The 25463-nt window shown below is 44.2% G+C and overlaps 1 protein-coding gene across 2 annotated transcripts in view; it reads right to left on the reverse strand.

The window, feature by feature from the left end:
• Positions 1–13739, reverse strand: part of HENMT1 (HEN methyltransferase 1) — a 51633-nt gene extending 37894 nt beyond the window's left edge. Inside the window, exons 1-2 of one of the 2 annotated variants that reach the window (XM_038745300.1) lie at positions 13656–13739; positions 9868–10045 (exon numbers count right to left, since the gene is read on the reverse strand). In XM_038745300.1, coding sequence (XP_038601228.1) covers positions 9868–9968 — 101 coding nt within the window. In that variant the 5' untranslated portion in view covers positions 9969–10045; positions 13656–13739. Of the gene's footprint in view, positions 1–9867; positions 10046–13655 lie in introns of those variants that run through there. The other variant, XM_038745301.1, reaches the window with a different exon arrangement.
• Positions 13740–25463: the final 11724 nt, after the last annotated feature.

Consider the following 25463-nt stretch of genomic DNA (forward strand, 5'->3'; position numbering starts at 1 on the left):
ACAAGCCCGCAACCTTGGTGTCATCCTTGACTCTGCTCTCTCGTTCACCCCTCACATCCAATCCATCACCAAAACCTGCCGGTCTCACCTCCGCAACATCGCCAAGATCCGCCCTTTCCTCTCCATTCAAACCACTACCCTGCTTGTTCAATCTCTCATCCTATCCCGACTGGATTACTGCATCAGCCTCCTCTCTGATCTCCCATCCTCCTGTCTCTCCCCACTTCAGTCTATACTTCACGCTGCTGCCCGGATCATCTTTGTGCAGAAACGCTCTGGGCATGTCACTCCCTTCCTCAAAGATCTCCAGTGGTTGCCTATCAACCTTCACATGAAGCAAAAACTCCTCACCCTGGGCTTCAAGGCTGTCCATCACCTCGCCCCCTCCTACCTCACCTCCCTTCTCTCCTTCTACAGCCCACCCCGCACCCTCCACTCCTCTGCCACTAATCTCCTCACCATGCCTCGTTCTTGCCTGTCCCGCCGTCGACCCCCGGCCCACGTCATCCCCCTGGCCTGGAATGCCCTCCCTCCGCCCATCCGCCAAGCTAGCTCTCTTCCTCCCTTCAAAGCCCTACTGAGAGCTCACCTCCTCCAGGAGGCCTTCCCAGACTGAGCCCCCTTTTTCCTCTCCCCCTCCCCCTTCCCCCCACCCTTCCTCCTTCCCCTCCCCACAGCACCTGTCTATATGTTTGTACAGATTTATTACTCTATTTATTTTACTTGTACACATTTACTATTCTGTTTTGTCAATGATGTGCATCTAGCTTTACTTCTATTTAGAGAAGCAGCGTGGCACAGTGGAAAGAGCGTGGGCTTTGGAATCAGAGGTCATGGGTTCAAATCCCGGCTCCGCCAACTGTCATCTGTGTGACTTTGGGCAAGTCACTTCACTTCTCTGTGCCTCAGTTCCCTCATCTGTAAAATGGGAATTAAAACTGTGAGCAGCCCCGGGAGGCAACCTGATCACCTTGTCACCTCCCCAGCGCTTAGAACAGTGCTTTGCATATAGTAAGCGCTTAATAAATACCATCATTATTATTATTATTATTTATTCTGATTACTTGACACCTGACCACATGTTTTGTTTTGTTGTCTGTCTCCCCCTTCTAGACTGAGAGCCCGTTGTTGGGTAGGGGCCGTCTCTATATGCTGCCAACTTGTACTTCCCAAGTACAGTCCTCTGCACGCAGTAAGCACTCAATAAATACGATTGAATGAATGAATGACTCCAAACTGCTACCACATTAAATCAATCACTTACCCATCCTATCCTGCCTCAATAACTGAGGCAGACTCCTTGCTGACCTCCCAGCCTCCCGTCTCTCCCCACTCCAGTCCACCCTTCACTCTGCTGCCTGGATCATTTTTCTACAAAACATTCAGGCCATGTTTCCCCACTCTTCAAGGGCCTACAGTGGTTGCCCATCCACCTCCACATCAAACAGAAACTCCTTATCATCGGCTTTAAAGCACTCGGGTCACATTGGCCCCTCCTGCCTCATCTCGCTATCTTCCTACTACAACCCGGACCGCAGGCTTCGCTCCTCTAATGCTAACTTTCTCACTGTAGCTCCGTCTCGTCTATCTCGCCACCAACCTCTCGCTCACATCCTGCTTCTGGCCTGGAATGCCCTCCCTTTTCTTATCCAACAAACAATTACTCTCCCCACCTTCAAAGTCTTACTGAAGGCACATCACCTCCAAGAGGCCTCCCGTGACTAAGCCCTCCTTTCTTTTTCTTCAACTCCCTCTATGTCACCCTGCCTTGCTCCCTTTATTCACTCCCCCTCCCAGTCCTACAGCACTTATGTACATATCATAGAGAAGCGGTGTGGCTTAGTGGAAAGAGTTCGTGAGTTCTAATCCCGGCTCTGCCACGTGTCAGCCGTGTGACTTTGGGCAAGTTCATTCATTCATTCATTCAATCGTATTTATTGAGCGCTTACTGTGTGCAGAGCACTGGACTAAGCGCTTGGGAAGTACAAGTTGGCAACATATAGAGACGGTCCCTACCCAACAGCGGGCTCACAGTCTAGAAAGGGGAGACAGAGAACAAAACAAAACATATTAACAGAATAAAATAAATAGAATAAATATGTACAAGTAAAATAAATCAATAGGGTAATAAAGAAATAGAGTAATAAATAATAAATAGAGAAATAAATATGTACAAACATATATACATATACACAGGTAAAAGATCACACAGCAGACAAGTGGCGGGGCCAGGACTAGAACCCAGGTCCTTCTGATTCCCAGGCCTGGGCCCTAACCACGGGCCTTCTGGGCCCAGATTATTAACTGGGTGAATTTGGTGCTCTCTGGCCCTGAATCCTGGTCATAAGGCTTGGCACATAGCGAGCGCTTAAATACCATCATTATTATTATTATTGCATTTTCTCCCCAAATCAAATCAATCAATCGTATTGAGCGCTTACTGTGTGCAGAGCACTGTACTAAGCGCTTGGGAAGTACAAGTTGAAGTACAAGCAAGTCACTTAACTTCTCTGTGCCTCAGTTACCTCATCTGGAAAATGGGGATTAAGACTGTGAATCCCACGTGGGACAAACTGATAACCTTGTATTTATCCCAGTGCTGAGAACAGTGCTTGGCACATAGTAAGCGCTTAACAAATGCCATCATTATTATTATTATATCTGTAATTTATTTATTTAAATTAATGTCTGTCTCCTCAAGTCTGTAAGCTCACTGTGGGCAGGGAATGTGTCTTTTATAGTGTTATATTGCGCTGTCCCAAGCTCTTAGTACAGTGTTCTGCACACAGTAAGTGTTCCATAAATAATAACAATAATGGCATTTATTAAGCGCTTATTATGTGCAAAGCACTGTTCTAAGCGCTGGGGAGGTTACAAGGTGATCAGGTTGTTCCACGGGGGGCTCACAGTCTTAATCCCCATTTTACAGATGAGGTCACTGTGGCACAGAGAAGTGAAGTGACTTGCCCAAAGTCACACAGCTGACAATTGGCGGAGTCGGAATTTGAACCCATGACCTCTGACTCCAAAGCCCGGGCTCTTTCCACTGAGCCATGCTGCTTCTCTACATAGGTCCTCTAGCTCCCACGCCCGCACTCTTTCCACTAGGCCATGCCGATGTGCATAGCATTGTACTAGATGCTGGGGAAAATACACAGGTGTGAAATAGTCATCGTCCCTGGCTCCTTAGGAGCTTACAATCAGGGAGGAGGTTGACAACAGACACATAAGGCAAGCTGAAACAAAACTATGAGAATAAATTTGTCAGGAGCAGCAGGATTTCAGGTTCCTCACAACTCAGACTAACAATCACGGAAACCACTATTGTAGGTTTCTCAATGTTCTAAATGGAGAAAAAATGTTGAAGAAGCTGTTAGTCCTTCTGGGACAGAGGTAGGGGTGATTTAAAAAAAAAAACTTGTTAACCAGCTGGGTAATAAAGTACCAAATAGGCTACAAAAAGTGTTATGAAATCTCTACTCCTGAAGGATGACTATTCATCATCATCACCGCCAATATTTACTGTGCCCCAGTTAAGCGCCGATCATTGAACTAGGCACTTGGGAGGGCAGAAAAGCAGAAGACAGATATTGTAAGAGCACTACAGAACTGAAACACCAATAAAGCTGCTTTCCCTTTGCTATTAGGTTGCTCTAAAACAAATTAAACATTTCTACTGGCTTTTCCGCTCAAATTACGGCTAATTCAGTAATCTCTAGACCATTACAGAAGGTCACTGAACACAGAAACTGGGGTCGCAAGGGAGATAATCAATCAATGGTAACAAGTGCTTACTGTGTGCTGAGTATTGGGGATTGGGAGCATTTGGGAGAGTACATTAGAGTTGGTAGAAACATTCCCTGCCCACAAGGAGCTTCCACTCTAAAGGAGAGACATGAATATAAAGACATGGCCACAGGTGCTGAGAACAGGATGAAGGCCAAGTGCAAAGACAACACACAAAGGGTTACTCTATTTATTTATTTATTTATTTATTTAATTTATTTCTACATATCTATTCTATTTTATTTTGTTAGTATGTTTGGTTTTGTTCTCTGTCTCCCCCTTTTAGACTGTGAGCCCACTGTTGGGTAGGGAGTGTCTCTATATGTTGCCAATTTGTACTTCCCAAGCGCTTAGTACAGTGCTCTGCACATAGTAAGTGCTCAATAAATACGATTGATGATGAAAGGGGAGGAATAAGGGAAATATGAGCTTGGCATGGAAGATGACACTTCTCTTTATAGGTGGGTAAAGTGGTGGTCTGTTGTATATGAAAGGAAAGGAAATTCCAGGTAAAAGGGAGGATTTGGGCAAGGGGTTCTCCACAAGATAGAGGAGATCAAGTTACATTGAGTAGATTGGTATTAGGATGAAGGCTGGTTTGTTGTAAGAAATCAGTGAGATAAGGTGAGAATCAGTGTGGTTTAGTGGAAAGAGCGTGAGCTTGGGAGTCGAGTCATGGGTTCTAATCCCAGTTCCGCCTCTGGTCAGCTGTGTGACTTGGGGTGAGTCACTTAACTTCTCTGTGCCTCAGTTACCTCCTCAGTAAAACGGGGATTAATAAAACTGTGAGCACCAGGTGGGACCCTGATTACCTTGTATCTACCCCAGTGCTTAAAACAGTGACAGATAGTAAGCATTCAAATACTATCATTATTATTATTATTATGAGGTAGGACAGGGAGAGCTGATCGAGTGCTTTAAAGCCGATGGTAAGGAGTTTCTGCATGATGACTGGGCAACCAACTGGAGGTTTCAGAGGAGTGGGGAGTTGGGGACCGAATGATTTTTTTAGAAAAAATGATTTGGGCAACAGAGTGAAGTATGGACTGGAAAGGGGAGAGTTAGGAGGCAGGGATGTCAGCAAGGCAGCTGATGCAGTAATCAAGGCAGGATATGATAAGCGCTTGCATTAGCATAATAGCAGTTTGGTGGAGAAATAGTAGTTCGATAAGTCATGTCAGCAAGGAGGCTGATGAGGTAGTCAAGGCAGGATATGATAAATGCTTGGATCAGCATAGTAGCAGCTTGGGTGGAGAAATATTAGATAAGTCAATGGTATTTACTGAGCACTTACTGTCTGCAAAATACTATGCTTAATGCTTGGGAATACAGAGTTAGCAGATGCATTTCCTGCCCACAAGGAGCTTACAGTCTAGAGAGGGAGACAAACAGCAGTATAAATAAATTACAGATATGTTCATAAGTGCTTGGGGCCGAGAAAAGGGTCTCAAGTGCTCAAAGGATACAGCTAAGTGCAAGAGGGAGAGGGATAAGGGGAAAAGAAGGCTTACTCAGGGAAGGCCTCAGAAGAGATGTGATTTTAATAAGATTCTGAAGATGGGGAGCGTGGTGGTCTGTCACACATGGAGGTCCGAGGGAGGATGTGGGAAGGGGTTGGTGGCAAGATAGACGAGCTTGAGGTACAGCGAGTAAATTGGCATTAATAATAATGGTGTTTGTTAAGCGCTTACTATGTGCCAAGCACTGTTCTAAGCATTGGAGTAGATACAAGGTAATCAGGTTGTCTCACATGGGGCTCACCGTCTTCATCCCCATTTTGCAGAGGAGGTAACTGAGGCCCAGAGAAGTTGAAGTGGCTTGCCTAAGGTCACACAGTACACAAGTGGCGGAGCTGGGATTAGAACCCACGTCCTCTGACTCTCAAACCAGTGCTCTTTGCACTAGGCCATGCGGAAGAGAGAAGTGTGACAACTGGTTCTAGTCCTAAGAAATCAGTGAGGTAAGGCAGGAGGGAGCGCAAACTGATTGAACGCTTTAAAACTGATGGTAGGGAGTTCTTATTTGATGCAGAGTGGGGTGGGCAGCCACTGGAGGTCCTTGAGAAGAGATGTGGACTGAAGGTTTTATTTTTTTTTGTTTGTTTTGTTTTAGAAAAATGATCAGGGCAGCAGAGTGAAGGATGGACTGGAGTGGGGAGAGCTAGGAGGCAGGGAAATCAGCGAGGAGGCTGATGCAGTAGTCAAGGTGCGATAGGATAAGTGCTTGAATCAGTACAGTAGCAGTTTAGATGGAGAGGAAAGGGTGGATTTTAGCGACATGATGGTAGAACAGGTTGAAAATATGGGTTGAATGAGAGATGGGTTGAGAATAATGCCAAGGTTTTGGGCTTGAGATAGGAGGATAGTGGTGTGTATGGTGATGGGAAAGACAGAGGGAGAAAACTGTTTGGGTGGAAAGGTGAGAAGATCTGTTTTGAACATAATTTGAGGTGTCAGCAGGACATCCGGAAAGAGATGTTCTGAAGTCAGGAGGAAATGAGACTGCAAAGACGTAAAAAACCCAGGGTTGGACATGCAGATTTGGGAATCATCCACGTGGAGATGGCAGTTGAAGCCATGGGAGAGAATGAGTTCTCCAAGGGAGTGGGAGTAGATGGAGAAGAGGAGACCCAGAACTGAGCCTCCGGGGACTCCCATTGTTAGAGGGTGGGAGGTAGAGGAGGAGCCCGCAAAACAGACTGCAAATGAGTTGCCAGAAATAGGAGGGGAACCAGGAGAGGACAGTGTCAGTGAAATCAAGGTTGGATAATGTTTTGAGTGTCAGAGGCAGCTGAGAAGTCAAGGATTAGGAGTCACTCATTCATTCAATCGTATTTGGGCAATTACTGCATGCACAGCACTGTACTGAGAGCTTGGGAGAGTACAATATAACAATAAACAGATACATTCCCAGCCCACAAAAGCTTACCGTCTAGAGGAGAGGAGATAGGCATTAATATAAATAAATTACAGATACACACGTTAAGTGCTCTGGGGCTAGGAGGAGGGGAGAACAAAGGAAGCAAATCAGGGTGATGCAGAAGGGAGGGAGAGAAGAGGAAAGGAGGAGCTCAGTCAGGGAAGGCCTCTTGGAGGAGATGTGCCTTCAATAAGGTTTTGAAGGAAGGAAGAATAATTGTGTCGCATCCGAGGAGGGAGGGCGTTCAAGACCAGAGGCAGGATGTGGGCGAGGGGACAGCGGTGAGATAGGCAAGATCGACGCACAGTGAGAAGGTTAGCATTAGAGGAACAAAGTGTGTGGGCTGGGTTGTGGTTGGAGAGTAGTGAGATGAGGGAGAGGGGCCAAGGTGACTGAGCACTTTAAAGCCGATGATAAGGAGTTTCTGTTTGATGCGGAGGTGGATGGGCACCACAGGAGTTTTTTCAGGAGTGTCCTGAACGCTTTTGTAGAAAAATGATCCGGGCACCAGAGTGAAGTATAGACTGGAGTGGGGAGAGGCAGGAGAATACATTAGGGGCCTTCAGATTTGACAAGAAGGTTATCGGTGATCTTAGAGAAGGCAGTTTCCATGGAGTGAAGGAGGTGGGAACCGGACTGGAGAGAATCAAGGAGAGAACTGGAAAAAAGGAAGAGGAGGGAGCAGGTGTAGAAAACTCGCTCAAGAAGTCTGAAGACCAACGGTGTGGGGGGATGGGTCGAAACCAGGGGGAGCGGTGGGGTCAACGGAGGGTATTTTTTTTAGGATAGGGGATACGTGAGCATGTTTCAAAGCAGTGGGTAAGAAGCCGTTGGAAAGTGAACAGTTGAAGACGGCAGCCAGGGAGGGAAGGAGGGGTAAGTGTTTTGGTAAGTTGTGAAAAGATGGGGTCGTAGGTACGAGTGGAGAAGGTACATTTTGAGAGGAGGTGAGAGATTTTCTCTTGGGATATCGTTGGGAAAGACGGAAGAGTCAAAGAGAGTCCAGGAGGAGGGAGGGACTGGAGAGGTACAAGGGAGGTTTTAGGGAGGTCACGCCCAGTGGTTTCAATTTTATCAATAAAGTACATAGCCAGGCCATTACAGGAAAGGGATGAGGGGGTGAGGGAGCAGGGGGTTTGGGCAGGGAGTTAAGCAACTGGAACAGCTGGCACAGCAATGGGTATGGGAGTCAATAATGATGGAAAATTGTTGGGCAGAGGAGGACAGAATTAAAGCAGGTGAGGGAGAAGGATGGGGTCAATCAATCAGCAGTGTTTACTGAGCACTAACTATGTGCAGAGCACTGTATTAAGTGCTTGGGAAAGAAAAATATAACCCAGTTGGGAGATATGTTCCCTGCCCATAAAGAGCAGCCAAGGGTCTGGATTTCCATCAGCTCGGCTCTGCAGTTCAAGCGGAGAAGCTGAGGAAGCGTATTGTGGAGGTGATCCAGGATCGTGGGGTAGTGGTACGAGATTCGCAGGGAGACTCGCAGAGTGAGGGAGCTGAGTTCAGTGGAGACGGCAGTGTGGAAAGTGTTGATTTCTGCAGAGAAGGTAGTCTGTATGAAGGCAAACGGAGCAGGACGACACTAGAAAACTGGAGAGGGTTAAAAGGTAGGTCTTTGTGGGGAGTGGGACAGATCTGTGAAGGGCGGCTGTGTGGAAGAGAAGTCAGGTGAGGAGGCTGCTGTCGGATAGAGGTATTTCAGAGTTGGTACAGGTACAGACTGTACAGTGACTAGAGATAATGAGATCAAACGTGCGTCCAAGCTAGTGAGTGGGTGAGGTGGGGTGGAGCAGAGAGCAAGAGGAAGGGGATGATGGAAGGGTCGTCAAGGACATTCACATAGATACCGAAGCCCCCGAGGCTCAACGTTGGGATGGAGTAAGAGAGGGGGAATGTGGGGAAAAGGATCAAAATGGTCCAGAAAGTTACAGAAGCGTCCTGAGAGATGTACGAAAAACCAAAATAGCACGAGAGAGACCAAAAACAGAAGGGGAACTGTACTAGAAAGAAGCCGTGGAGATAGAAGCAGGAAAAGAGAGAAAGGCAGGTAGGACACAGATATATCACTGAAAGGGGTCGAAATGGTTCCACACTACCCATGAGAGCAGGGGTTTGTGCTCACCATTCCCTAAGGGGATCCAGCCAGAAGCTTAGCCATTTTGGTGGACTACAGCTCCCACCTCGCTTGCTGTAATGGGGCAGAGTGGGTAACAACAACTACCCAACCCAAAACACTAAAGGGATAAAGCAAACGGCTTTGCCCTCCAAGCCCAGTCCTGGGAGGACGAGGCAGTGCGGATATCGATTTTGCCATTCAACTGTACTTCGAATTTGTAGAATACTGTCTCCTCAATCCCATCTCGTCCTTAGAACATTCTGTATGGTTTTATTGATCCCATTTTGCAATGGGGCACGATGCTATTTCCATTTCTTAGCTTTGGGGGTCTAGTTGTTAGCTGTTTCTGGGTTGAACTTTCCCTCTGGCTTACAAACTCCTTGTGAACAAGGATTCCTTACATCTTTAAATTGTATATAATTAATAATAATAAATCATTCATATTCTCTCCCCCCTCTAGATTGTAAACTCATTGTGGGCAGGGAACATGTCTGACAACTCTGTACTCTCTCCAGCACTTAGTACAGTGCTCTGCACAGAGTAAGCACACAGTAAGAGCTTAACAAATACCATCATTATTATTATTATAAATACCACTGATCGATTGATCTTTGCATATTACCAGGCACACAGGACATTACGCAAAAAGCAGATGCTCATCATCAAAAGTCAGTAATACCTAAACTAAAATAGGTACAGAGAGATAAAGATGAAGTCAATGCAAATCGAGACCCCAGGCTTCCTGATGACCCGACCCATTCAACTCCCACTACACTACGTAGTGGCGTTAGAGTTGAAATTACTTCTAAACATTTAAAAATCCAGATGGAAAGTTTACTTTGAAATCATTTTGACTGAACAACTAAGTTTACAAACACCGATTTCCCAACCCACACCCTAAAATTAACGTGCCCGCTAAAACGCTGTCATGGACATTGAAAATGCTCAGCTCCCCTAATCAATAAAACTTAAAATAAAGTTTGAACCCCCTTCGACACTTTTTCCCTTTATTCTCACCACTTCTGTTTTTTCCTTACCTTTCTGCCCTCACCTCGGATCGACGGCTGACTTTTCGGCTGGTGAAGGATGAAAATTGCGTTTGTAGAGATCCAGAGTGATGCAGAACTAATGAGCTCATTTAGGAATGAGTAGAGGGATGAGATCCATGATCGACTTTACTGCTGCTGTGTGCAATTCTCCCAGGAATAGCTTGTCCTACAAGGGAAAGCATAAAATATAGGTCGAAACACACGATGGCCTTAAAGTGTTGACGCCCAGGTACTTTGACAAACATCTCCGTGTGCGATTCCCATCGCACAAACACCGTTCAGAGGATACGGATCTACCAGCTGTTAATGCGTGCTCTCCCAAGCGCTCGACACAGTGCTCTGCACATAGTAAGCGCTCAATAAATACGACCGATCGTTTGAACCGGGAGCTTTGAGGGTAGAGCAAGGCTGCCTTTCCTGGAGAAAGCCCCCGGCGGAGCGTGGGGCGGGAAATGGGGGGCACAAGCTGGGTGGATCCCAGGCCACGACTGTGGGCGGTGAAATCGGGCTGTTGCGATAAAAGCCCGTGGCTCAGTGGAAAGAGCAGGGGCTTTGGAGTCAGAGGTCATGGGTTCAAATCCCAGCTCCGCCACTTGTCAGCTGTGTGACTTTGGGCAAGTCACTTCACTTCTCTGGGCCTCAGTAATCTCACCTCTAAAATGGGGATTAAAGACTGTGAGCCGCCCGTGGGACAACCTGATCACCTTGCAACCTCCCCAGCGCTTAGAACAGTGCTTTGCACATAGTAAACGCTTAATAAATGCCATTAAAAAAAAAAAGAGCCGACATGCAGTAGCCTTGCTGGACCCTTGGCCGGTCCACACGGGAGCTGGGCAACTTAGCTGTTGGCTCGCCTCGTCACAGAAAGGAGCGTGGCTCAGTGGAAAGAGCCCGGGCCTTAGAGTCAGAGGTCGTGGGTTCTAATCCCGGCTCTGCCAACTGTCAGCTGGGTGACTTTGGGCAAGTCACTTCACTTCTCTGGGCCTCAGTGACCTCATCTGTAAAATGGGGATTAAGACCGCGAGCCCCACGTGGGACAACCTGATCACCTTGTAACTTCCCCAGCGCTTAGAACAGTGCTTTGCACATAGTAAGCGCTTAATAAATGCCATCATTATTATTAGAAAGACCGGCATGCAGAAATATCGCTGTCCTCGCAGTTGTTTCCTGGCCTGGGGCCTATGAGAAGCAGCGTGGCTCAGTGGAAAGAGCCCAGGCTTGGGAGTCAGAGGTCATGGGTTCAAATCCTGGTTCCCCCACTTGTCAGCTGGGTGACTTTGGGCAAGTCACTGAATTTCTCTCTGCCCCAGTTCCCTCATCTCTAAAATGGGGAATAAGACTGTGAGCCCCACGTGGGACCTGATCACCTTGTATCCTCCCCAGCACTTAGAACAGTGCTTTGCACATAGTAAGCACTTAACAAATGCCATCATTATTATTATTATTATGGGGGGTGGAGGACAAGGGGAAGAGAGGGGAAGGGGAAGAGGAAAGGGCAGATGCCACTAATAAGCAGTGTGGCTTAGTTGAAAGAGCCCGGGCTGGAGAGTTAGAGGTCGTGGGTTCTAATCCTGCCTCCGCCACTTTTTTTGGCATTTACTAAGTGCTTAGTAAATGCTGGGGAGGTTACAAGGTGATCAGGTTGTCCCACTGGGGGCTCACAGTCTTAATTCCCATTTTCCAGATGAGGGAACTGAGGCCCAGAGAAGTGAAGTGACTTGCCCAAAGTCACACAGCTGACAAGTGGCGGAGTCAGGATTTGAACCCATGACCTCTGACTCCAAAGCCCGGGCTCTTTCCACTGAGCCACGCTGCTTCTCTATGTCAGCTGTGTGACTTTGGGCAAGTCACTTCACTTATCTGTGCCTCAGTTCCCTAATCTGTAAAATGGTGAATAAGACTGTGAGCCCCAGTGCTTAGAACAGTGCTTGGCACATAGTAAGCGCTTAACAAATACCAACATTATTATTATTTTCTGGGTGTCAAAGGTCCTAGGTTTTAACCCTGGTTCTGCCACTGGTCTGCTGTGTGACCTGGGGCAAGCCGCTTCACTTCTCTGTGCCTCAGTTACCTCATCTGGAAAATGGGGATTAAGACTGTGAGCTCCACACGGGACAACCTGATCACCTTGTAACCTCCCCAGCGCTTAGCACATAGTTAGCGCTTAACAAATACCATCATTATTAGTAAGTGCTTAACAAATGCCATAATTATTATTAGGGGGAGTGGAGGACAGGGGGAAGAAAGGGAAAGGGGAAGGGGCAGATGCCACTAATAAGCAGTGTGGTTTGGTGGAAAGAGCCCGGGATTGGGAGTTAGAGGTCGTGGGTTCTAATTCCGCCTCCACCACTTGTCAGCTGTGTGACTTTGGGGAAGTCACTTCACTTCTCTGTGCCTCAGTTCCCTCATCTGTAAAATGGGGAATAAGACCGTGAGCCCCACGTGGGACCTGATCACCTGGTATCCTCCCCAGCACTTAGAACAGTGCTTTGCACATAATATGCGCTTAACAAATGCCATTATTATTATTATTATTATTATTATTATTATGGGGGGGTGGAGGACAGGGGGAAGAGAGGGAAAGGGGAAGGGGCAGATGCCACTAATAAGCAGTGTGGCTTAGTGGAAAGAGCCCGGGTTTGGGAGTTAAGAGGTCATGGATTCTAATCCCACCTCTGCCACTTGTCAGCTGTGACTTTGGTCAATTCACTGTGCCTCAGTTAACTCACCTGTAAAATGGGGATGAAGCCTGTGAGCCCCCTCTGGGACAACCTGATTACCTCGTATCCATCCTGCCGCTTAGAACAGTGCTTGGCACGTAGTAAGTGCTTAACAAATACGATTATCATTATTATTATTATGGGGGGTGGAAGACAGGGGAAAGAGGGGGAAGGGAAAGTGGCAGGGGAAAGGCGCCGCTAATAAGCAATGTGGCTTAGTAGAAAGAGCCCGGGCTTGGGAGTCAGAGGTCATGGATTCTAATCCCGCCTCCACCACTTGTCAGCTGTGTGACTTTGGTCAAGTCACTTCACTGTGCCTCAGTTAACTCATCTGTAAAATGGGGATGAAGCCTGTGAGCACCCTCTGGGACAACCTGATTACCTTGTAGCAATAATAATAATGATGGTATTTGTTAAGTGCTGACTATAATTATAATAATAATAATAATGGCATTTGTTAAGCGCTTACTATGCACAAAGCACTATTCTAAGCGCTGGGGAGGATACAAGGTGATCAGGTTGTCCCACATGGAGCTCACAGTTATCATCCCCATTTTACAGATGAGGTAACTGAGGCTCCGAGAAGTGACTTGCCCAAGGTCACACAGCAGACACGTGGTGGAGGCGGGATACGAACCCATGACCTCTGACTCCAAAGCCTGTGCTCTTTCCACTGAGCCACGCTGCTTCTCTATGTGCAAATAGACTATATGCAAAGCGCTGTTCTTGTATCCACCCCGGCGCTTAGAACAGTGCTTGGCACATACTAAGCGCTTAACTTCTAGACTGCTGGGGAAGGACAGTCGCTATGGAATGCCAACTTGGACTTCCCAAGCGCTTAGTCCAGTGCTCTGCACACAGTAGGCGCTCAATAAATACGATTGAAGGGATGCACCAATACCATCCTTATTATAGAGCAAGATGGGGAGGCCGAACCAGGCCTCTTCCAGTCCACTCCCCCTCAACTACCCACAGGCCTCAAGGCCTTGGCCCACAGCTTTCCAATTCCCCAATCCCCCATCGGTCCTGAGGTAGTTCTCCTGCACTTTTCCTTACTTTTAGTTTCCTTTTCCCCCCTATTTCTTCTCCTCCTCCCCCTCGCCCAGGCCCGCTCCCTTCTCCCGTCGCCTTGGCAACGGTCGGAAGGCCCGCGCCTCCCGCCGAGGGCAGCGCCGGAGCACCGCGCATGCGCGCCCGCCGGTTCTGCGGCGGCGCCTGCGCGTTGGCGCGGGCGCGAGGGCGGCTGCCGTTGGCGCCGCGGCCGCGGCGACCAATCAGGGCCCGAGTTGGAGGGGGGAGGAAGGACGAGGGCCCCGCAGCTGTGAGGCGAATCGACCGCCGCCATTACTGCTGCTCTTAAAAAAAGAAAATAATAACCTATATTATTATAATTATTATATATTATATTGTTATAATTATTATATATTATTATAATTATTATATATTATATTGTTATAATTATTATATATTATATTATTGCAATCATTATATATTATATTGTCATGATTATTGTGTTATATTATTATAATTATTATATATTATATTGTGATGATTATTATATATTATATTGCAATTGTTCTATTATTGCAATTAGTATATTATTATAATTATTATATTGTATATTTTATTGCATTATTAATATTATTAATAATAACCTGGCCAAAGAAAATAATAATAATAATGGCATTTATTAAGCACTTACTATGTGCAAAGCACTGTTAAATAATAACCTCTATTATTATATTATTATAATTATTATATATTATATTATTATATATCATTATAATTATTATATATTATATTGTTATAATTATATATTATCATAATTATTATGTATTATATTGTTATGATTATATTGTTATATTATTATAATTATTACATATTATATTATTATGATTATTATATATTATATTATTACAATTATATTATTGCAATTATGTTATTATAATCATTATATTATATATTTTATTACATTATTAATATTATTAATAATAACCTGGCCAAAGAAAATAATAATAATGATGGCATCTATTAAGCGCTTACTATGTGCAAAGCACTGTTCTAAGCGCTGGGGGGAGATACAAGGCGATCAGGTTGTCCCTCAGGAGGCTCACAGTCTTCATCCCCATTTTCCAGATGAGGGAACCGAGGCCCAGAGAAGTGAAGTGACTTGCCCGAAGTCACCCAGCTGACAAGTGGCGGAGCCGGGATTTGAACCCAGGACCTCTGACTCCAAAGCCCGGGCTCTTTCCACTGAGCCATGCTGCTTCCCTGAATGGAGGAAAGTCATTCATTCAATCGTATTTATTGGGCGCTTCCTGTGTGTAGAGCACTGTCCTGAGCACTTGGGAAGTACAAGTTGGCAACATAATAATAATGATGGCATTTCTTCATTCATTCAATCGTATTTATTGATCGCTTCCTGTGTGCAGAGCACTGTCCCAAGCGCTTGGGAAGTCCAAGTTGGCAACATCTAGAGATGGTCCCTACCCAACAGTGGGCTCACAGTCTAGAAGGGGGAGACAGAGAACAAAACAAATTAACAAAATAAAATAAATAGAATAAATATGTACAAATAAAATAGAGTGATAAATACGTACAAACATCTATACATATATACAGGTGATGTGGGGAGGGGAAGGAGGTAAGGCGGGGGAGAGGAAGGAGGGGGCTCAGTCTGGAAAGGCCTTCTGGAGGAGGTGAGCTCTCAGTAGGGCCTTTATTAAGTGCTTACTATGTGCAAAGCACTGTTCTAAGCGCTGGGGAGGTTACAAGGTGATCACGTTGTCCCATGGGGGGGGTCTCACAGTCTTAATCCCCATTTTACAGATGAGGTCACTGAGGCACACAGAAGTTAAGTGACTTGCCCAGAGTCACACAGCTGACAATTGGCAGAGCTGGGATTTGAACCCATGACCTCTGACTCCGAAGCCCGTGCTCTTTCCACTGAACCGCGCTGCTTCCCTGTAGAGACGGTTCTACAGTAGGCTCATAGTCTAGAAGGGGGAGACAGACAACAAAACAAAACGTATGAAACAGAAGAGAGATGGAGATAAAGATTTCATTCATTCAATCGTATTTATTGAGCGCTTACTGTGTGCAGAGCACTGTACTAAGCGCTTGGGAAGGACAAGTTGGCAACATATAGAGACGGTCCCTACCCAACAGCGGGCTCACAGTCTAGAAGGGGGAGACAGACAACAAAACAAACCATACGAAACAGGAGAAGAGAGAGAGAGAGAGGAAAGATTTCATTCATTCATTCATTCAATCGTACCTATTGAGCGCTTACTAAGTGCAGAGCACTGTACTAAGCGCTTGGGAAGTACAAGTTGGCAACATCTAGAGACGGTCCCTACCCAACAACGGGCTCACAGTCTAGAAAGGGGAGACAGACAACAAAACATATGAAACAGAGGAGAGAAGAGAGATGGAGATAGAGGAATGATTTCGTTCATTCATTCATTCAATCGTATTCATTGAGCACTTACTGTGTGCAGGGCACTGTACTAAGCGCTTGGGAAGTACAAGTTGGCAACATACAGAGACAGTCCCTACCCAACAATGGGCTCACAGTCTAGAAGGGGGAGACAGACAACAAAACAAAACACATGAAACAGTAGGAGAGAAGAGAGACGGAGATAGAGAGAGGAAAGATTTCGTTCATTCATTCATTCAGTCGTATTCATTGAGCACTTACTGTGTGCAGGGCACTGTACTAAGCGCTTGGGAAGTACAAGTTGGCAACATACAGAGACGGTCCCTACCCAACAGCGGGCTCACAGTCTGCTCTACCAGAGACAGAGGGAATTCTTCAAGTCTAGGGAAGGAGGATCTGGGAGTGTAGCGACAGCGCTCTGCCGGACATAGCCCTTACTCCCTGTTCCCTGATGCCTAGATTCCACTTATCCCAAAAAAAGAAAGCAGCGTGGCCTAGTGAATGGGAGTCACCAAGGCCAGCTCCCCTTGTCCGCTGTGTGACCTTGGGCAACTCAATATTAATAATAATAATAATGATGGTATTTGTTAACCGCTTACTATGTGCCAAGCACTGTTCTAAGCGCTGGAGGGGATACAAAGTCATCAGGTTGTCCCACATTGGGCTCACAGTCTTAATCCCCATTTTACAGATGAGGTAGCTGAGGCACAGAGAAGTTAAGTGGCTTGCCCAAGGCCACACTCAACTTCTCTGGGCCTCGGTTACCCCGTCTGTAAAATGGGGATTAAGGCTGTGAGCACCACGTGGGCCCTAATTGTATAGAATAATGATTATGGCACTTGTTAAGCGCTTACTATGTGCAAAGCACTGTTCTAAGCGCTGGGGAGGTTAAAGGTGATCGGGTTGTCGCATGTGGGGCTCATAGTCTTAGTCCCATTTTGCAGATGAGGTAACTGAGGCTCAGAGAAGTTAAGTGACTTGCCCAAGGTCACCCAGCAGACATGAGGCTCAGAGAAGTTAAGTGACTTGCCCAAGGTCACCCAGCAGACATGTGGCAGAGCTGGGATTCGAACCCACGACCTCTGACTCCCAAGCCTGTGCTCTTTCCACTGAGCCACGCTGCTACCCCAGTGCAGTGCCTGGCACACAATAAGCACTTACTAAATACCCCCCTAAAGACCGAATTTGCAGTCTCACTACCTAGTCAGTTACTAAGAGAAGCAGCGTGGCTCAGTGGGAAGAGCACGGGCTTTGGAGTCAGAGGTCGTGGGTTCAAATCCCGACTCCGCCCCAAGTCTGCTGTGTGACCTTGGGCAAGTCACTTCACTTCTCTGAGCCTCAGTTCCCTCATCTGTAAAAATGGGGATTAAGACTGTGAGCCCTAAGTGGGACAACTTGATCACATTATATCCCCCCAGCGCTTAGAACAGTGCTTTGCACATAGTAAGTGCTTAACAAATGCCATCATCGTTATTATTATTATTACTAAGCGAGATGCAAGTATAGGAAATATGGCCACGGAAGCGCTGTCGGAAACCGCTGTTGTTCGGTTGACTGCAGGCCCCTGGGGAAAACAAACTGAGCAACAGTCAATTATATTTATCGAGTGCTTACTTGTGTGTAGAGCACTGTACTAAGCCCTTGGGAGGGAACAATATAGCAAAGTTGGTAGACACAGTCCCCACCTCTACAGGGGCACGCAGATTCTTCCTCTTCGACTACTGCTTTGTGAAATGGATCTTTATTGCCATTTGTTCATAGGCAGTTTTCTTCCAAAAGCCTTTCCCTTATTAAGCTCTCATCTCCCTATCCTACATCCCCTTCCTTCCTCTCCCCCTCGCCCCCCTCTCCATCCCCCCATCTTACCTCCTTCCCTTCCCCACAGCACCTGTATATATGTATATATGTTTGTACATATTTATTACTCTATTTATTTATTTATTTTACTTGTACATATCTATTCTATTTATTTTATTTTGTTAGTATGCTTGGTTTTGTCCTCTGTCTCCCCCTTTTAGACTGTGAGCCCACTGTTGGGTAGGGACTGTCTCTATATGTTGCCAACTTGTACTTCCCAAGCGCTTAGTGCAGTGCTCTGCACACAGTAAGCGCTCAATAAATATGATTGATTGATTGATCTAAGCCCTGATTGATTGATTGATCTAAGCCCAACTTCCACTTCACTTTAATTTCAACTAAATACTGGGGTATCCCCCCGGCCCAGTCTTTACTTCCATATCGCTACACTCTATCACTTCCTCATACCCGTACTTTATTTCAGTGACTGTCTCGCCCACTAGATTTTAGACTCCTTGAGGGATGGGATCAAGTCTATTGATTTTATTCTCCCCCAAATTGAATACAATACTCTGCCTACAGAGCTGTTGTCTTATGTATAGTTACGTATTGTTGTTGCCGTATGCCGTCGAGTCACGTCCGACCCATAGCGACGCCATGGTGCTCTGAACACAGTAAGTGCTCAATAAATACGATTGATCGATCGATTGATAAATGCTACTGCTTAAAAGGGGGAAAAGAGGAGATGAGGGGTGGAATAGTTGGAGAGAGATCAGGGTTAGAGAGGTAAATTTGTGAGTCATCTACACAGAGGGGGCGGCTAGTGTCATTTAAGTGGATGAGCTCCCTGAAAAAAGCGTGTGTAGAGTGAAGAAAGGGGGGCACAAAGAAGAGATCTTACAGGACCCCCACCTTTAGGCGATGCGAAATGGAAAATGGGTGGGGTAACTGTAACGAAATCAGGTCTCCTGACAGTGTCCATCCATCTTGATCGAACACGATGCATACTGGAAAAGATGTCGGTTCATCAGGAACAGATCTTTACATTATAGGAGAAATGAATGTCTCTTCTACATGTTGCTTCTGCATATTAATACTGAGGGGTGAAGGGGAGGGGAAACAGATTTAAGGGGGACCTTCCTTGAGTTTTTCTCACTCAAAACTGTTGTGGCAGAGCAGGGAACATAAAGGGCTTGTTGTTGCCACTGCTACTTTCCTACACTTACGGCAATGCACCAACAGCTTCAGACCTTGCTTCCGTTGAACTTTGTTCATTCATTCAATCAGTCATGTTTCTTGAAGGCTTATTGTGTGCAGAGCACTGTCCTAAGCACTGGGGAGAGCACAATACAACAATAAACAGACGCATTCCCTGTCCACAATGGGATTAAAGTCTAGAGCGTGGGAGACGGACATTAATGTAAAAAAATAAATTACAGTATGGACATAAGTGCTGTGGGGCTGGGAGGGGGGAATCAATCAATCAATCAATCGTATTTATTGAGCGCTTACTGTGTGCAGAGCACTGTACTAAGCGCTTGAGAAGGACAAGTTGGCAACATATAGAGACAGTCCCTACCCAACAGTGGGCTCACAGTCTAAAAGAGGGAACAAGTCGGGGCGACGCAGAAGGGAGTGGGAGAAGGGGAAAGGTGGTGCTTAGTCAGGGAAGGCCTCCCGGAGGAGGTATGCCTTCAATAAGGCTTTGAAGGTGGGGGGGAGAGGAATTGTCTGTCAAACTTGAGAAGGGAGGTCGTTCCAGGCCAGAGGCAGGCCGTGGGGAGGGGGTCAGCGGCGAGATCGAGTGCTTTGCACACAGTAAGCGCTCAGTAAATACGACTGAATTGAATTGAATTGAATTGACCGCCCACGTCCTCCCCCGGGCCTGGAATGCCCTCCCTCTGCCCCTCCGCCAAGCTAGCTCTCTTCCTCCCTTCAAGTCCCTACTGAGAGCTCACCTCCTCCAGGAGGCCTTCCCACACTGAGCCCCTTCCTTCCTCTCCCCCTCGTCCCCCTCTCCATCCCCCCAACTTACCTCCTTCCCTTCCCCACAGCACCTGTATATATGTATATATGTTTGTACATAGTCATTACTCTATTTATTTACTTATTTATCTTACTTGTACATATCTATTCTATTTATTTTATTTTGTTAGTATGTTTGGTTTTGTTCTCTGTCTCCCCCTTTCAGACTGTGAGCCCACTGTTGGGTAGGGACTGTCTCTATATGTTGCCAATTTGTACTTCCCAAGCGCTTAGTACAGTGCTCTGCACACAGTAAGCACTCAATAAATACGACTGATTGATTGATTGATTAAAGCCACCGGTGAGGAGTTTTTTTGTTTGCTGTGGAGGTGGATGGGCAACCCCTGAAGTTTTTGGAGGAGAACTTTGGAGAACTGCCGTCCTGCAGGATGGCAAAGAAAGGAAAGAGAATGGGATATCAGTGTTCCAGCGCTTAGAACAGTGCTTTGCACATAGTAAGTGCTTAACATATGCCTTTATTATTATTATTATTATGTCTAACTGCTCCCATCCTGCCCCTTTGGCCCTGTGTGGCACCGGGCAGCTCTTCAGATCCCAGTTCACGGGAAGGTGCAAGGACTTTGCAGAACTTAAGGGGTTGGTCCCATTGCACCTATTGACCCTAAGCACTATTTCTATTTGTTCTGATGCTTTTGACACCTGTCTACATGTTTTGTTTTGTTGTCTGTCTCCCCCGTTCTAGACTGTGAGCCCGTTGTTGGGGAAGGACCGTCTCTATCTGTTGCCGACTTGTACTTCCCAAGCGCTTAGTCCAGTGCTCTGCACACAGTAAGCGCTCAATAAATACAGTTGAATGAATGAATGAATAAACTAGGGATGGCCCTGTCTATGTGGCCTCAAATGGATCTCCTCAGGGAAATTCCCCTAAACACCTGCAGTAGAAACTGTTGCTCAATCCAGTGAGCATCCTACAGCACTTGTTCCAAGCACTTAGTACAGTGCTCTCCACACAGTAAGCGCTCAATAAATATCACTGAATGAATGAATTGTTAGTTCCTGTAGGTGCGGTTGGCATTAGCGCCAGGGTACCAAATCCTGAAGCATCCAAAACCTACTACTGCTAACAATAATTTGGAGAATCACAGAGATTTTCTTAACATAGCAAAGAGCCCTCCACAAGGACAACTAACAAGAGAATAATTGGAAAATCATTCTGACTAAAATAAATGATACCACATAACAAAGGCTAGTTGACAGTGTGTGGCGGATAAAAGCTTTCCATTTTTCCGTATCAAAATCCTTTCACTGGGTACAGAGTATCACCAGATCCTCCTCTGTGCCAAAGATTCAAACCCTAAATTTTTTTTCAATTTGAAGATAACTTTAAAGAAAAAGCACATTTATTTTGTGAAGGTAGACTCTGGGGCAATATAAGAAAGTGATTCAACTAAAATATATTGTCAGTTGAAAGCTGCATTGTAATGGGCAATCATTGAATGGGAAAAATTACTGAATTCAAGAGTTTTCATTTGGAAGTTGTTTTTCAAAATATCATCAAGAGAGGCACTCAAACCAAAACGTTAAATGTAATGTGCGCTGAAGGATTTCCTTTCTTGGACACACATTAAATAAAAATACAATATTACTCCTTGGTGGTTATATTTGATTGAGTTTGGCATGAAGTAGATAACTGGATCATTTCATTCATTCATCCATTCATTCAATCGTATTTATCGAGCGCTTACTGTGTGCAGAGCACTGTACTAAGCGCTTGGGAAGTACAAGTTGGCAACATCTAGAGATGGTCCCTACCCAACAATGGGCTCATAGTCTAGAAGGGGGAGAAAGACAACAAAACAAAACATATTAACAAAATAAAATAAATTGAATAAATAAGTACAAATAAAATAAATAAATAAATAGGGTAATAAATCCGTACAAACATCTATACATATATACAGGTGCTGTGGGGAGGGGAAGGAGGTAAGGTGGGGGGGATCTATTTATTTTATTTTGTTAATATGTTTTGTTTTGTTCTCTGTCTCCCCCTTCTAGACTGTGAGCCCACTGTTGGGTAGGGACTGTCTCTATATGTTGCCAACTTGTACTTCTCAAGCGCTTAGTACAGTTCTCTGCACACAGTAAGCGCTCAATAAATACGATTGGTTGATTGATTTATTGATGGGGAGGGAGAGGAGGAGGAGAGGGCTCAGTCTGGGAAGGCCTCCTGGAGGAGGTGAGCTCTCAGTAGGGCTTTGAAGGGACTATGTAATATTTGATCGGAATATATAATAAAGTGAATTAATAAAAGGTATAGTAGATATTTTAGGCCGTGACCAGCGCTGTGCACACAGTAAGCGCTCAATAAATACGACCGAATGAATTAGTTTTTTCTTCAATTTGGATCCGATGAATATTCAAGTCGTGGGTGGAGGGAATAGTAATAATAATAATAATAATAATAATTTTGGTATTTGTTAAGTACTTACTATGTGCCTGGCACTGTTCTAAGCGTGTGAGGCTATACCCGATGCCACCTCTCAGGGTCACACCTGGAGAGTTTCCAGTACTCTACCAGTCTCGACCGTGGGACGGAGAGTCAAGCAGAGGCCTACCCATTCCATTCCTGTCTCTATATGTTGCCAATTTGTATTTCCCAAGCGCTTAGTACAGTGCTCTGCACATAGTAAGCGCTCAATAAATACGATTGATGATTCCTCACTTTTCATTTATTCATTCGATTGTATTTATTGAGCGCTTACCGTGTGCAGAGCACTGTCCTAAGCGCTTGGGAAGTCCAGGTTGGCAACATACAGAGACGGTCCCTACCCAACAGCGGGCTCACAGTCTAGAAGTGGGAGACAAAGAACAAAACAAAGCGTATTAACAAAATAAAATGAATAGAAACAAAATAAAATAAATAGAAACAAAAATAAAATAAATAGAAACAAAATAAAATAGAAACAAAATAAAATAAATAATAGAAACAAAATGAAAGAAATAGAAACAAAAATAAAATAAATAGAAACAAAATAAAATAGAAACAAAATAAAATAAGTAGAAACAAAATAAAATAAATAGAAACAAAATAAAATAAATAGAAACAAAAATAAAATAAATAGAAACAAAATAAAAAAATAGAAACGAAATAAAAAAATAGAAACAAAAATAAAATAAATAGAAACAAAATAAAAAATAGAAACAAAAATAAAATAAATAGAAACAAAATAAAATAGAAACAAAATAAAATAAATAGAAATAAAATAAAATAAATAGAAACAAAATAAATAGAAACAAAATAAAATAGAAACAAAATAAAATAAATAGAAACAAAATAAAATAAATAGAAACAAAAATAAAATAAATAGAAACAAAATAAAATAAATAGAAACAAAATAAAATAGAAACAAAATAAAATAAATAGAAACAAAATAAAATAAATAGAAACAAAATAAAATAAATAGAAACAAAAATAAAATAAATAGAAACAAAATAAAATAAATAGAAACAAAATAAAATAGAAACAAAATAAAATAGAAACAAAATAAAATAAATAGAAACAAAAATAAAATAAATAGAAACAAAAAATAAAATAAATAGAAACAAAAAATAAAATAAATAGAAACAAAATAAAATAGAAACAAAATAAAATAAATAGAAACAAAGTAAAATAAATAGAAACAAAATAAAATAAATAGAAACAAAATAAAATAAATAGAAACAAAAATAAAATAAATAGAAACAAAATAAAATAGAAACAAAATAAAATAGAAACAAAATAAAATAAATAGAAACAAAGTAAAATAAATATAAACAAAAATAAAATAAATAGAAACAAAATAAAATAAATAGAAACAAAATAAAATAAATAGAAACAAAAATAAAATAAAATAGACACAAAATAAAATAAATAGAAACAAAATAAAATAAATAGAAACAAAATAAAATAAATAGAAACAAAATAAAATAAATAGAAATAAAATCAAATAAATAGAAACAAAATAAAATAGAAACAAAATAAAATAAATAGAAACAAAATAAAATAAATAGAAACAAAAATAAAATAAATAGAAACAAAATAAAATAGAAACGAAATAAAATAAGTAGAAACAAAATAAAATAAATAGAAACAAAACAAAATAAATAGAAACAAAAATAAAATAAATAGAAACAAAATAAAATAGAAACAAAATAAAATAAATAGAAACAAAATAAAATAAATAGACTTGGGCAATGGCTGGCGAGTGGAAGGCAATCTGCTACAAGTCAGAACTCCCCTGGGCTGCGCAGCAGCAGCATGGGAGAGAGTTGAGGGTGGAGACCCAGTTTTACTGCACGAAAGGAGACAGTGGTAAACCACTTCTGTATTTTTACCGAGAAAACTCTGTAGATATGCTACCGGAACGATTGCAGACGGAGATGGGGCCTTCTGGGAGAGATGCGTCCAGGGCGTAACTATGGGTCGGAGACGACTAGACTGCAAAATACAGCAACAACAATACCCAGTACCCCTAATTCCGTAATAATATGTAGACTTGAAGCCCTGGAATCAATCAATCAATCGTATTTATTGAGCGCTTACTGTGTGCAGAGCACTTGACTAAGTGCTTGAGAAGTACAAGTTGGCAACACAAAGAAACGGTCCCTACCCAACAGCGGGCTCACAGTCTAGAAGGGGGAGACAGAGAACAAAACCAAACATACTAACAAAATAAAATAAATAGAATAGATAGGTACAAGTAAAATAGAGTAATAAATAGGTACAAACATATATACATATATACAGGTGCTGTGGGGAAGGGAAGGAGGTAAGATGAGGGGGGTGGAGAGGGGGACGAGGGGGAGAGGAAGGAAGGGGCTCAGTCTGGGAAGGCCTCCCGGAGGAGGTGAGCTCTCAGCAGGGCCTTGAAGGGAGGAAGAGAGCTGGCTTGGCGGATGGGCAGAGGGAGGCCATTCCAGGCCCGGGGGAGGACGTGGGCTGGGGGTCGATGGCAGGACAGGAAGGCTGAGGAGGTGCGAATGAGGTTGTCATTAATGTAACTTGGTGATAACAGGGGCCTTTTTCCCTTGTTTCCCTTGAGGGGGTCAGTCAGTCAGGACCAGAGTGGGAAGGGGGGTTGGGGGGCACTGTAAGGAAGGTCTCCTAAATTGGGGGGGTTGGAAGGAGGGGGCGTCTATGGCAGCGCTCGGAGGAGAGGATCATTCCTGGAGCAGCGGGGCCCACGCGGTGTGATGGCGGGCCTCTCTGGAGCTCTGAGGAGAGGAGCCTTCCGGGAGACTCCAAAGCCCGGGCTCTTTCCAATTAGAACAGTGCTCTGCACATAGTAAGTGCTTAATAAATGCCATCATTATTATTATTTCCACTGAGCCATGCTGCTTCTGTTCTCTTGGACTTCCCAAGCGCTTAGTCCAGTGCTCTGCACACATCAAGCGCTCAATTACTATGATGGAATGAAGGAAGGAAAGAAGGAAGGAAGGAGGGAAGGAAGGAAGGAATGGAATGAAGGAATTCATTCATCCATTCACTCATTCAATCGTATTTATTGAGCACTTACTGTGTGCAGAGCACTGTACTAAGCGCTTGGGAAGTCCAAGTTGGCAACATACAGAGACAGTCCCTACCCAATAGCGGGCTCACAGTC

This window comes from Tachyglossus aculeatus, chromosome 4 (assembly GCF_015852505.1).
Source record: "Tachyglossus aculeatus isolate mTacAcu1 chromosome 4, mTacAcu1.pri, whole genome shotgun sequence".
NCBI classification, from domain to species: domain Eukaryota; kingdom Metazoa; phylum Chordata; class Mammalia; order Monotremata; family Tachyglossidae; genus Tachyglossus; species Tachyglossus aculeatus.